The sequence below is a fragment of the Gossypium hirsutum genome, chromosome A08 (genome assembly GCF_007990345.1).
Source record: "Gossypium hirsutum isolate 1008001.06 chromosome A08, Gossypium_hirsutum_v2.1, whole genome shotgun sequence".
In the NCBI taxonomy this organism is placed as follows: domain Eukaryota; kingdom Viridiplantae; phylum Streptophyta; class Magnoliopsida; order Malvales; family Malvaceae; genus Gossypium; species Gossypium hirsutum.
In genome coordinates this window covers 120,732,895-120,747,341 of record NC_053431.1, presented here as the reverse complement: position 1 = coordinate 120,747,341, position 14,447 = coordinate 120,732,895, and the positions used below count along the sequence as shown (strand labels likewise).

Genomic DNA, 14,447 nt, shown 5'->3' with positions numbered 1-14,447 from the left:
TGTTTTTAGTATATAAAGACAACTGAATTCTCTCAACACCTTTATCTATTCATTCATTCTATGTACCAATTTTTTAATACAAATTATTGAAAGGCTTAAAGACAAAGTCTTTTGAACGAAAACAATATATTTTTCAAGCATTACAATAGCATAAGCAAAAGCAATGAAAGCATTTAGGTGTGCAATTTGGTGGACAAGCATCCTTGCAATCGTCATCCGTGCTGCATTTAGCATTCGCCATCGGTACACCATCAAAGGGTAATGGCTCAGATACCGGCAAGCAACTACATTTATTGGTTTTTAAGTCACAAAGGCCGAGATGATCACAGTTCAATTGACATTCCGAGTCATGAGTACATGCTTCCAAGTTTGATACACCTGCAAATTAAACAATAAATTTTCCACATTTATTTGTTTTATTTTTTTTAATTAGATATTGATGCATAAATATAATATGAATCTAAGATAAATGAGATTTGAATCTCAACAATTGTAGCCTCTCCTTTTATCTTAAGATCGCAATATCTTTTGTACAAAATAAAAAATCATATGTATATGTATATAATAATTAAATATCGAAGTAAATAAATATTATATACACTAACCAAATGCCACGATCAAAACAATGAAAAAAGAAACAACACCAAAAGAAGCCATTGTTTGAAAGATGTTGAGAGATGAAATTTAGAGTCGATTATATTATGAAAATGAGTCGGTGATGCACAATTTATGAGATATATTGGACATTTTATAGCTGAATTTGTGGACCCTTTTGAACCTAATATTAAATGATGCAATAAATAGTTGAGGATATACTTGCCAATTATGTAGCACAATAAAAATCTCAAATAGGAAAAATACTAAATTTACAATTTAATTTACACAACTTATGGTATAATAAGGATAAGAACAAAAGTAAGACAGATAGAGTTACCATATATAATAAATTTTTTGGAAGTTTCATTATTATAAATAAAGATAAATATCAAAACTATACATGATATGATTTAATTTGCAATTGTATATATGAAATTTAATGTTGTGCAATTTTAGACATGAAATTTTGATTTGATTCAATTCTTGTAAATTATTAACATAATTATTGAGATAACATCATTTTATGTTTATATATTGCATACATAAAATAATTATATTTATCCAATATAAAAATAATTGATGTATTTATTTTTAAAAATGTGTATGATTTAAATCAAAATTAAAGTTTCAAGTGTACATTTGAACCACAATTAGAGTTTCACGTGTATAATTGCACCAAATTAAAGTTCATGTATATTAATGCACATTAAATCAAAGTTCATATATAATTTTTAGATTTATCTCTTATAATAAATGCAATACTTTCACAAATATAATACAAGTACAAATGTATGTTTAACCAACTATAATGTAAAATCAAACTAGTACAAAGCATAATAGATGAAGAATCGAAAAGAACTAAATGAAATTTACACTTGTTATATACACATGGTACAATTGAAGACATATTTCAATAATTTATTATGAAACTCGAATCTATGTACTCAAAGCATCCACCATATTAATATTTTTTTATAATTTACAATAAATTGAAAATAATTTTCTAAACAAAGACAATAATTTTTTTAAATTTAATTCAAATCATTAAGTTAGGATTTATAACATAGTGAATACATCTTATATCCAAAAAATCATTGATGTTTCATTTTTGGGTAAACTACTAAAATAGTTACTTTTGTTTACCTTCTGTTACATTTTAGTCATTTATGTTTGAAATGTTATGTTTTAGTCACTTACGTTATCGTGCTGTAACATTTTACTCACTGAGCTGTTAACTGGCATGGCACGATAAATCATCATTTTAAATGAAAATCTTATGTTAAATTCTAAAATTGGTCCCTATTTTTTTTTTCATTTTGAGAAATTTAATTTCTTTTATGTTCTTTTAACTTTCTTTTTTTTTCATTCTCTTTTGCTTATCCCTCTGTTTTCCTCCCTTTTTCATTTCTTTTAACGTAATTTTTATTTATTTATGTTTTCTATTTGTTAAAACTAGTCCGCAAGCTTGCCTCACTCAAAAAAATTAAATTGTTTAGAAAAATAAAAGTATAAGGATTAGTTTTAACAAATGACAAATATAGAAAAACTACATTAAAACAAATAGAGGAGAGGAAAATAGAGGGAGAAGCAAAAGAGAATGAAAAAAAAAGAAAAAAAAAAGAAAAGTTAAAAGAACATAAAAAAAATTGCTTAAAACGAAAAAATATGGGGACCTATTGTATAAATTAACCTAAATTTTTTTGCTAGAAATGATGATTTAACGTTTCACGCCAATTTACTGTTATATCGTTAACGGCAATTAATGGCATAGTGACTAAAATGTTAGAACGCGATAATGTAATATTTCAACCATAAATTGCTAAAATGTATTGTAAAATAAATAAAAATAATTATTTTAAAAGTTTACCAGATTTAAAATTAATTTATTTTTAATTCATTATAGGAATGCTCCTCATTATTAATTTAAAATCTAAATAAGTTTTATAATAACTTAATATATGAAGTTGGAAACAGTTAGTGGCGTTAGTTATTGTCCAATTTCATTAGTTAATGATGACATGGATAGTTGGAAAAGTGGCATGTGATCAAAAAGTTTAACATGTAAAATAATTTAAAATATAAAAAAAATTAGAATGCTCAAACTTTAAAGGGTAAATTACTCCGTTTTTATTTTGGTCTATGTAAAACCCTTTAGTCCTGATTCTTTCTCATAACCTCACATCTAATATAATTAATTAACACAACATTTTCAAGCATTCAACAATGGTAATCTCATGAAATTTTTAACAGTTTTAGAAATGAATACCTCTGCTAGCTAGATTGAAACAAAACAATCTCAAAAACACAACATTCATGCACAACAGTCTCAATTTAGCTTACCATGCAAGAGTACAAAGCTTGACTGATTTTCCTTGCTCAACAAAGAGGAAAAACAGTGATGGAAAGGATAAAGGAAAGAAGATGATCTGCCTCTTTCCATCTACTATGATACGGTATATATATGTCTAATCTAATTATTAATTGAGATTAACATCATTATAAGTAATGCCAACACCCGCCCGACCATTATATATATAAATGGATGAATTATCATTTTAGTCTCTAATCGATCAACGTATTGTCATAAGAAAAAGAAATCTATAATGGTCACTTCTACCACCTTTACGATTCAGGATCTATACTATAATCAATTTTCTAATCAATCTGATTACCAAATCAAGTTTTTGTATAACAATATAATAGACTAATAATTTAAGTATTAAAACTTATAGACTCAATCATCGGTAAATGGGGTTCCAAAACCATCGTTTTTGACATCACTGAAACGGGGCACTACTCCCTAGAAGAACATTACGTCTATGACAATTGTCCAATGGCACCTCATCCTCTCCGACTAGATAAGCCTTTAAGAGACTCTTGGAATATGTATTGTGAGAGGTCACTTTATGACCTCTTGCTCGACTAGGGGGTTATTGTTATGCCCCTCCGCCAGAAAGACACGTGTCAAGCCCAAAAGGCATCGTTGACTCTACATTAATCCTTTGTATACAACCATCCGACCCACTTCAAGGGGAACCTACCACCCATGTTCATAGGAGAACGTTATCCTAATGTGAATACAGTTTCAAGACAATATGGAATATATTTAGGCTTAATTACCTCATACTAATAAAATCTCAAAATACGTGCCCATAATTATTCATTACACGTTTAATGAGATTAAATACTTATCGAGCCAATATCATACTAGTGGACAAGGGTGTTTTTTCCTATAAATACATTGAAAAACTATGGGCAAGGGATCAACCCTTTTTATACCTTAGAGTTACTTTGAGCATTTATCTTTTCAACCAACCTGTCCTTTTGTCCTGGTTTCAGCTCTTGGCCTCTACAGGTGAACCGACTTTCACTACATCACATTGTTCTCCTCATTCCACATTGTCTTCCTCCCTTATTATACTTTGTATCAACTGTAATAGCCTAAATTTTTAGTGGTGTCGGAACAGTGATTCGAGATCACTAAATCCGACAAATGAGTAGAAAATATTATTAATTTAGTGAATATAAGTTAAATGTGAAGTTAGGAAAATTTTTGAAATAGCGAATAGTGTACTAGAAATAAATATTAAAAAATTAGAATCAGAAACGAGGTATCGAGACTTTGAAAATTTTAAACAGAGCCATAAATATTTTTTATAAATATTTACGGAGTGTTAATAAGTTAGTATTAAAGTTTCGTTAAGAAATTTTAAAGTTCCGATAGTTAATTGAATAAAAAGGACTAAATTATAACAAATGTAAAATTATGAGAAATGATTAAATAGTTTAAATGATAAAAGAAAAAAGGTTTAAAAGGCAAATAGACCCAAGGTCTATTTGGGCTGGACGGCAAGGGGCATGAAATCAGCAGGAAAATTGATGAATTAAAGGCAAAATTGGAATATTGTAAAATTTACTTAGTAAAGCTAGGACTAAATTGGAATTATCTAGATTTCTCTTTATTTTTCTGCATTCTCATCAGCAAAAACACCATAGAAGGGTTTTCTTAAGCTTTTTTCATATTTTTACTGCAAGTAAGTTCAATTCTTGATTATTTCTTGAATTTTTTGTGTTTTTGTAACTTTTACAACTAGGTCCACTTGTTGAATTCATTAGTTTTTGATTCTATGAAAGAAATTGAAAGTTTCTATGAATATGTGCTGGAAGTATATGATGATTTAGCATGGAATTAGAGCTTTAAATTGTTTATATGCTGATTTTATTGAAAGAATTGAATAGAAAGTGAATGTTTGGGACCTAATGGTGAAAGAGTTTGAAGTTAGGGTTTTATGTAGAAATTCTGAATCTAAAAAGATGGTTCTGTCTTTTCATGTTTTTCTACATATGTAACAAAAAGAAAAGATATACTTCATTTTTGTTTATTTGTGTATTGTGGGCAACCACAATAGCAAGTATGTATAGAGGTTGGTGCATCTATTTCTTCTTTTTCTTTTTATTTTCTATAGTTCTGCTCTTCTCTTCTCTATAGTAACAAAAAAACTTCAATTGTTGCTTTTTTTTTTAATTGGAGAAAATTGAGTTTTAAGGTAAAATTTTGTATTCTATTTTCATAAAAAAATTAAGTTTTCTCATCCCAGTTGAGCATTTAAAATCCATTTTAACTGCTACATCATACTGTCGTTTGAGATGTAACAAATTTTCACGATAGAATGATCATTTTATAACATAATAATAACGTAAATAATTAAAATATAATATTTCAAATATAAATAAAAGTAACAATTTTAATAAATTAATATTTTTCTCCCTAGATGTATCCCGTGTTAACTACCTTATAAATTCCTTCTTCCATAGCCTTTCTTTTTGAACCTTCCTCTGTTTTTCTTCTTCGAACTTTTTCCTCTTTTTTCAACTGCATTTTTTCTTACATCTACTCTAATGGCAAAACTTGAATTTCTTACCATTGCATTCCTCCTATTTCTTCAACTCACCTTCGCTGCCATTTTGGCCCAGCCCTCGCCAGCCCCAGCCCCTTCACCCGGTACACACTCGCCCGCGCCAGCCCCTTCACCCGGTATACACTCGCCCGCGCCAGCCCCTTCACCCGGTACACACTCGCCCGCGCCAGCCCCTTCACCCGGTACACACTCGCCCGCGCCAGCCCCTTCACCTGGTACACACTCGCCCGCGCCAGCACCATTTAATTCCACTCCGGCGCCGTCTCCATCAGATCCGGCACAAGCGAGGTCTCCTTCTCCTGGCAGAAATATCCGCCACAACAACGTTAATCCGGACGTGAAGAACGCCAGTGGTGGCGGAGGAATGAGCGCAGGAAAAAAGGCGGGAATCGTTGTGGGGGTGTTGATAGCAGCGTGCTTGGTTGTCGTCGGTGGATTGATTTACAAGAAGAGACGAGATAACATCAGGAGATCTCAGTATGGATACGCCGCCAGGGCAGAACTTCTCTGAAGAAGAATAAGATAAGTTCGTGATTATACATATTAAAACAAACAAGATCAGAAAGGTTATATTCAAAAAATCAAATTTGCTACTACTTATTCAGACTATTTCTGCATGAGATAGAATTGTTGTAGTCAGCAGTTTACTCTGCACTATAATAAGTATTAGTCAACCATGTTTAATTTTATAATACATTTATGGAATTCATTTCTCATTTCTTTTATTTGATTGAAATTTTCCATTCCTATAATTCCGAGTTCTGGGTTGGGATATTAGGCTATCATTATTTCAACTTATTTTTCAATTGTTTTTCAACTTTCTTTTAGCATGAGAAAGTTAAACTTTTGTTTATGACAACTGTCTCATGTTAATCTTTTGCTTGAATCATACATAATACTTTCGTCTATAATGTGTGAGCGAGGACTAGGAGGGGCTAAAGTTATTTGCTCGTGGCCCCCCTTGCACATGATTGAAAGACTTTAACGTGTCTTTCCCATCAACGAGGGGATGGTTCCAATGAAGAATTTGTCTTCCAAATTGCAGCTTTCCTTCTTTTGTTCATTAAATTACAGCTCCCTCTCTCTCTTTTTCCTCTTAATAGAAGATTCATTAATATATATAAAGTTTTACTGTTTGTTTTAGTAAAAACAAAATCCATCTTAAAAATAGGGTACTATTGCATGACTGAAAGTCAGGTAATAGCAGAGAAAACATTTTACCTGAACTTACTGTTAGAAAAACACAGGTAAAAACATGAAAATCAGAACACAAGTTACATCAGGGCACCAAACACCAAATCGAAACTCCAGGAGCTTGTGTGTCAAATCCGAGAATGATGGCATTGTTGTTTCTGTTGAAACTAATGGAGCCTGTAGATTAATAAAATGTTATGGGTCGTTTTTACCGTTACCGAAACGGGGAGTTTTTGTGTTTTAGTTGTTTTCTTAGTATAATAAAACGATGTGGATTGAAGGGAGTAAGTTGTTCTTAGTGAAATGGTGCGTTCCATTGTGTACAGTTTTAAGTAACAACTAGCCTAACTGAATTTTAGTTCTGTTATACGTTACTGTACTTAAAAATGATTAATTTACACAAAAATGCCAAAAAAAATTAAAATAATTACCAAAATAGGTTGATTTTTAAAAAATTTACAGGAATAGACTGTTTTTACGAAATGATATTAAATTAATATAATACTTATCAAGATGAATCTACATTAAATTTAATATTAAATCTATTAAATTAATAGATTATTCATGCATGAGATAGATATTAAATTAAATTTAATATTAATATAATCACTTTAATATTAAATTAATAAATATTACCAAACAAGTATTAAATTAAATTTAATAATAAGTTTATTAAAATAATATTATTTTTAAAATAGTTAATTTGAAATCAAATTATTCAGTAGAGTTTCAATAGGAGTGATTCTTCCACTACTTAACCGTTGAAGGACTATTCATCGACCACTAGAATACCACCATTGTTGTAGCTGATATCGTCGTGTTCAGTGGTGCCATCGCAGATGCGACACCCTCACGGCACCCCAATCTGGTTCGGTCCGGGCCAATGACAACTCAACTAGTCTGGTCTTGCCACCGGTTATACTGTCGACTCGGTTTCACATAAAAAGCCCCGTTCGATCATTTTAGGGTCTCGATCTCAGTTTTGGGTTCTTGAGCCCAATTTTCAATCTCAAGTTCAATTTTCAAATTCAATTACTCATTAAGGCAATTGTCTGACTTGAAAATCAATTTCCAAAAATATGATATTAATTTTAATTAATTTGATTAATTTAATTTTACTTGATTAAAATTAATTCTCTAGTTGAACAATTTTGACGAAAGCTTAATTTAATTTTACTCAATTAAATTATTTCCAAAGTCATAGAATTTTATTTTGATTCAAATGCAGTCAAATCGAGCTTTTGTTGAACTAGCGGAGGAATCAATTGAACATATACAATTAAGCTCAAATAATTACAATTATATTTAAAAGTATCATTCCGATAATTCGTAATTTACTTTGTCGGTCTAAAAGAATTAGCATGATTGAAAACAATAAATTTCATGCCCTTAAACAGTGTGTTAGTGAATAGTGTGTTCCATTGTGTACAGCTGCAAGTAACAGCTACCGTAACTGAATTTCAATTCTATTATAAGATTAATTCATTAAGAAAAGAAAATGATTTTCAATTGAACCCATTACTGAATCAAAAACAAAAATATAAAAAAAGAAATCTAATTTTAAAAAACATTTATGGATCCTTAAAAATTGCTGATGGGGTGTAAAGGGGTTACGGAATTGGTTATCAGTGAAATACAACGGAACTTCTTCATTCTTCTCTTTTCTCTCTGTTTCTCTAATTTCTGGAATCAGCCCGCATCATAAAGCCATTTGGCTAAGTGTAGCAAACCACCACAAACTCGAGAAAAGTCAGTCATCAATGAGTCTGAGAGAACTTCTATTTTTCCGAAAGCAGGGACTTCCTCATGCCGGAAAACAATAGAAGGCTAATGAATAGAAAGCAAGTCCCAGCAAAGGAGAGGATAGGAGGAGAAGGGCCAATGACCAGCACCAAGGTCCATGCATGCCGGCCAGCCGAATGAAAGAAGATGAGGGAGGAGGTTGGTGAAAAAAATGCTTTAAAGCAATGCAATTGCAGCTCTCTTTCAAACCTTGTTTGTTTCATTTTTAAATTATTTTAATTTTCAAATTATTTATTCATGTCATGTAACAAATTTCTATATTCCATGTAGGAGTAACACAGAATACTTTATATATTTTTTTCTGTCAAAGTCACGTCTACAATTCGAAACATTTATATGTTTTACAAAACATTGCATACGAATTTGTGCAGCCTGCAATGAGGCAATCATTTTTGCCCACACGATCTTCAACCGCTATTATTTACTATATGTGGTTCGAAGATGGGAATGTGATTCCCCCTTGACCCATGCTTCTTCCATCCACAGGCTATAACCTCCTAAACTTATTCTTCAGCAGGAGGATCTACCCATCGCCCATGATCTTTTATTAGTTGGATCAGAGCATCGGTTGCATGCTCCATTGCGATTCCACGCTTCACAACAGTCTGAAAGAGAATCCATAAGTTCAGAGCATATTTCATAATCCATGCATGCATTCATTTTGTGCTCATGTTATTTTCCCGTGCTGACATGAATTAGAAAGGCATGAAATGCTCTAGTACCTTGCCTACATAGAGGTCGATTTTTCCTGGAGCACCACCAACATATCCGAAATCTGCATCAGCCATTTCCCCCGGACCATTAACGATGCAACCCATAATTGCAATCTGACAATGAAAAAGAATTTTCATTATTCAATGTCTGTTTAAAACAAATCAATGACGAACTCGACTGTTATTCGATGTCGGACTGGATCACTAAGGACAAGTTATATTACCGAAACACCAGGCAAGTGTGACGTCTTTTCTCGTATTTGTGCACTTATTTCTTGAAGGTCAAACAATGTTCTACCACAAGATGGGCATGAAACATACTCCTACAACCAGAACTCGCATATATTAGATGTAGATCTGAAGATTGTCATGTTTTTCGACTCAAAGATAAGATCCATACCGTCTTGGTATTCCTCATTCTACAGCCCTGGAGTAAGTTGAAAGAAGTGTTTCTGAGGAAATCGAAATCTTGGTCTGGTGCTTCCAACAATATACCATCTCCGAGTCCATCCACCAGAAGGGCTCCAGCATTGGTGCCAGCATTAATGACCAAGTCATCCCTGCATGTCAAGAAAAAGCCATTATAAACCAAAACTATTAATACCTTGTACCTCAGTCAACAAACCCTATGGGTTTTTAGTTACCTGTGAGTCCCATTTGGAAACTGAATATGGTGGATTACAGGGAAATCAAGACTGTTCTCCGATAGATACTCAAATAACCTGCGGAAGCATAATGTTCAAATATCTGGAACCCAATGTGTGGCAAAACCATAAAAGTAAAGACAAAAGGCTAAAACAAGTCAAGCATAACCAAAATAGCACTAATCTTAACAAATATGCAGGTCAAGTAATTGAACAAATTACCTCCTTGCTGCATGCACTCGACCAATCTTTTCTTCATCAAAAGGTATATTATGAAGAAGCATTGTAGCATCAATGTCTTTCAGGATTTCCAGCTCTTCATATGACTCGTCACCACGTACAGATACAACCAAGCGTGTACCTGCAAGGTAAATAAATTGATATCATAGGAGCAAAAAAGAATAAACGTGGATAACCATCTGTATGTTTAGAACTCAATATAAAAATAAGCAGACGCACCTTCAGGCAAAAGCTTGTAAGCTCCAGTTGATAGTTCCTTACGGTTTACTAGAGCCATAGCATTAGGCAATGGCTTTGTTAGCTGTTCCGATAAAGGTGTAATAACACCCATGCTTATGTCTATCAACCTTTTAAGAGCCAGCCGCTGGTTATAGTACAATAAATAGTGTCTGTTATTTCCAAATTTTCGTGAAGACTAGAGAGATACTGAGAGAAAGGACGAAAAGACGGATTCTTACAGCATCAGCGTCATCTACTGGTGGAAGCTCCCGCAGTATGATTGAGTCTACTGTTGCCAAGTCCTGCATCAACATATAGCAACTCAATCATGACAAAAGCCCACATAACGTAGCCAATCTTATAGAGTACATGGATCAAGAGTAGACCTTAAATGGCATGCCTACGACCAGCTTTGCTGCAAGTGACTTGTATAAGAGTTCTGGTGCCTGCAGAGGGGGAAAAGGAATTAATGGAATTCTCCCTGTCATAATTAAGGAAGCTAGTGAGAATATGTTACCTTCAACTGGTCAAGAGAAACAGACATAAGAACCGAGCCATCACGATGCAGGACACCTCTAAAGTCCACCTCTTCGCCCTATAAAGAAATAAATTCCTCATTCAGAACAGTCCAGGGCACAGGGTTAGCTAACACGGTGTTACCGAGACATTTATGGCTAACCTCCTTTTGTTTTGGCAATTGACCAGATCGACTCTGGAAATCAAAGTAATGTCTGTGCTTTTCCTCAAATGGTGCCTGATGGAATTTCAAGTGAGAAAGGTTCTCAAAATAAGAGTATTTAAAGTGATAAAAACATCATGTCTAATTAACTGAAGTTGTCAAATCTACCACCCCTCGCTGCAGTTCGGCAGCTTTCATACCAAGGTCAGCCATCCTTCTGCATGGATCTATCTCTTCCTCAGGTGGCTCGGTGAGTGAAACTCTGATTGTGTCACCTAAACCATCCTGCAAGTATAAGATCATAATATCAACAAATCAGCCAGAGTTGAATACATTTTCAAGATCACCATAGCATGAAAACTTTAAATGGTAATTGCTTCTATTGATTATGCTATATATATACTAATGGAGGTACCTGAAGGAGGGTCCCAATGCCAATCGCGGATTTCATCCTTCCATCTTCACCTTCTCCAGCTTCAGTGACTCCCAAGTGTAATGGATAATCCCAGCCATGAACGTACATTTCAGCAACAAGGAGGCGGTATGCCTGGACCATAACAACTGGATTGCTCGCTTTCATTGAAAAGACAAAGTTATGGTACTCCAACTTTCTACATATCCTAGCAAACTCGAATGCAGATTCAACCTGTTGAGGAACACCAATTAATTGGAGGCATAGGAAGAGAAAACACACTTGAAGCTGTCAGGCAGTAAGAGATAAGATAAATGTTCACCATTCCCCTAGGAGAATCCCCATAGTAGCTCATTATACGGTCAGAAAGACTCCCATGGTTGGTCCCAATACGCATTGCCCTTCCATACTTCTTACATTTTTCAACCAACGGAGTAAAAACCTGTTGTAGTTCATGGGGGTTGGCAGAGGGAGGTTCAATATGTATAGTGAAACTGATACATGTTAAAATAAAGATTCACTGCTTCGATATTAGATGTCAGTGAATAAATGGTTTATTTTCTAAAAGTTTCACTAGAATCTACTAGATAGTGGACGATGCATGATTGAATTCTAAAAGAAGAGTGGTCTGACCTCCTCAATATGCTCAAGTTCTTTCTGATACTCCTCATTTGTATATTCTATCTGCTCAAACTGGGCCCGTCTATCAGCTGCAATTTACCACATTTTTTTATTCAAAATAGCAAAAATCAAAATCTAAAAACAAAATGAACGTACATTAAATCACTTACCAAAATTTCCAGGGTTGACTCGAATTTTATCGAAGCACTCGGCAACTCTTAGTGCAACTGAAGGAGCAAAATGAATATCTGCCACCAGAGGTATATTATAACTGCACGAATACGAATAATAAGTCAATGACGGTAATAATTTCCATATAACATATGAGACTGAAACTTCAACAAGTGACAAATAATTCTTATAAAGAACCAGACTTACTTCTTCTGTACCAGAGAGTTTTTTATTTCAAAACATGCATCTGCCTCTTTCTTCCCTTGAACAGTTATCCGGACAATATCCGCTCCCTTGTCTGCTATTCTCATCACCTATTAAAAAGACGGCAGTAGTTAATTTCATAAGACTAATTCATAAACCTCAGGACACCATAAGGTAGAAAACAAGAGATCGCATTCTACACATCAAACATCATCAGATATTCATATACGCTGTCAATCCTCATGACTGGACAATCTGTGAAGAGATCCCAAACCCCATTATTTGAAAAGAAAAAAAAAAAAGTTTAAGCGCAGATGGGAGAAGTGGATACCTGTTCAACTGTCCCAGCCACATCCTTAGTGTCGGTCGTAGTCATTGTTTGAATCCTTATTGGATGCTCGCTACCAAGAGCCACATTTCCGACCATTACCGTCCTAGTTTTTCTCCTCACAGTTTTGTGTATGGATTCACAATACTTTTGCCTCGGAACTAAAATAAAAACAGTTAATTAATCAGAGAAAAACACCAAGTTGAATTGAGTACTTAGCTTAATTATTAAGTGAAACTTAAATTTTGGCATTTGGAACATATCTAAATAGCACAAGAGAAATGAACATAGTTCATCATGGGGAAAAGGCCGCTCTTTCAACTAAGTTTTTTTCACATCAATTCATGTAAAGATCAACACAAAATTCAGGAAATAGTGTTCACAAATCAAATTTTAATTTAATTTCTTTTCTTTTCTTTGAATTTTGTATTTATACCTAACAAAGGGCTCCCTTCAGATGCAGGCTGAAGTTGAGCAGTATCCTGACTGGGATTCTGATTCCGAATCACAGAGATTCTTGTTCTACCAGTCTTGGTCCTTCTCAAATCACATATCCTCACAAAATCCGTACTTTTAGCGAATCCTAAGCCTGGGTCCTTGCTTTTCAAGCCTGGAAAAGAAGCTGGTACAGCTCCACTCGCCATTTCCACACAGCACAAAGCCCTTCACCTTTTACTGCCCAAACATACAAAACTCAGTTAATCAAACCGCCACCCAATTTTTATGGCTAAAAAAAAATAACACAAAAATTATCCCAAAATTTCTTTTAACCCCGAATTCAATATTTTAAGACATACAAGATTGCTCGGCTCAAAAGAATCAAAGGTTTCATCTAAAAAGAAAAAGAATCCTTTTTATCAACTAGACAACATTAAAGTTACAACTTTGTCATTAGTGTGATCATTAACACAGCATGCAAGTTATAAACCCAAAAAAATTGCAAAAAATCTAACTTGAAAAACAGCTAGCTACCTTTGCTGAAGATGGGTTTCTTGTTTATAGAGAACTTAAAAATTGAAGTCCAAAATAGGCTTAAGCAGTGATTTGGACTTAAAAGAGAGAATTGAAAATAGATTAATGGAAAGGTCTGGAGAAGAAAATTTGGTGGGTGGGAGCTGTTCGCAAGGATTTTCAGAAAAAATAAGTGAATTGTGGGTTATCTGAAGATTTTATGCTGTAAAAAAAAAATTAGAAACATGACAAAAACATTGTTTGAGCATCTGGTTATTCTATCGGACATGAAAATAAAATGGTTAAATTCACTGAAGGTCACTAAACTATTAGTAAATTTACATTTTGGTCACTTAACTTCAAAATGTTACAAAATAGACATTATATTGTTTGATAGTTTTCATTTTAATTACTGGACTGTTAAAATTTCTATGCATTTGGGGTTTTGTAAAATAACTGGGGTAGGTTTCTTAATGAAAGAAAACCTAAAATCAAGGGGTAAAAGAGAAAAAAAAATCACTTGAATTCCATCTTATAGTAAAATTTGGTTTTCATGGAAAGTTGTACTTGGAATTAGATTTATTTCCTTATTTAGCCCAAAATTTTGAAAATTTGACATTAAAGAGAAAAGAAAAGAAAAAAAGAGAAATTTTATGTGTTAGCCTGATGGTTAGGGTGTTCAACACTCCAGGTGTGGCTTGAATTCTAGTTACCTTACTATTAAGGTTTTGCCCATCTCTTATAATTATCCA

At 33.4% G+C, this 14,447-nt stretch overlaps 3 protein-coding genes across 5 annotated transcripts; 1 reads left to right on the top strand and 2 right to left on the bottom strand.

Annotated features, from left to right (window-relative positions):
* Positions 1–27: 27 nt before the first annotated feature.
* Positions 28–734, bottom strand: LOC107940128 (putative defensin-like protein 263). Its single transcript, XM_016873557.2, has 2 exons — positions 606–734; positions 28–378 (listed from the first exon to the last, which is right to left on the bottom strand). The coding sequence occupies exons 1-2, from the start codon at positions 655–657 to the stop codon at positions 134–136; spliced, it is 297 nt and encodes a 98-aa protein (XP_016729046.1). The 5' UTR covers positions 658–734; the 3' UTR covers positions 28–133.
* A 4,762-nt stretch (positions 735–5,496) lies between these two features.
* On the top strand, positions 5,497–6,027 carry LOC121205090 (skin secretory protein xP2). Its single transcript, XM_041076019.1, has one exon. It carries the CDS (start codon positions 5,497–5,499, stop codon positions 6,025–6,027), a length of 531 nt encoding a protein of 176 aa, XP_040931953.1.
* A 2,753-nt stretch (positions 6,028–8,780) lies between these two features.
* LOC107962783 (4-hydroxy-3-methylbut-2-en-1-yl diphosphate synthase (ferredoxin), chloroplastic) lies at positions 8,781–13,962 on the bottom strand. Of its 3 annotated transcripts, none has more exons than XM_016899294.2 (20): positions 13,717–13,962; positions 13,181–13,419; positions 12,748–12,905; positions 12,420–12,526; positions 12,212–12,312; positions 12,054–12,130; positions 11,743–11,862; positions 11,424–11,654; positions 11,177–11,293; positions 11,009–11,083; positions 10,847–10,924; positions 10,716–10,775; positions 10,569–10,631; positions 10,330–10,474; positions 10,093–10,231; positions 9,871–9,948; positions 9,627–9,786; positions 9,451–9,549; positions 9,236–9,340; positions 8,781–9,118 (listed from the first exon to the last, which is right to left on the bottom strand). In XM_016899294.2, the coding sequence occupies exons 2-20, from the start codon at positions 13,386–13,388 to the stop codon at positions 9,017–9,019; spliced, it is 2,223 nt and encodes a 740-aa protein (XP_016754783.2). In that variant the 5' UTR covers positions 13,389–13,419; positions 13,717–13,962; the 3' UTR covers positions 8,781–9,016. The 3 variants fall into 3 exon arrangements, with proteins under 3 accessions (XP_016754783.2, XP_040930988.1, XP_040930989.1); XM_041075054.1 differs by having other exon boundaries at positions 11,159–11,293; positions 13,717–13,945; XM_041075055.1 differs by having other exon boundaries at positions 11,180–11,293; positions 13,717–13,945.
* Between the last annotated feature and the right edge of the window lie 485 nt (positions 13,963–14,447).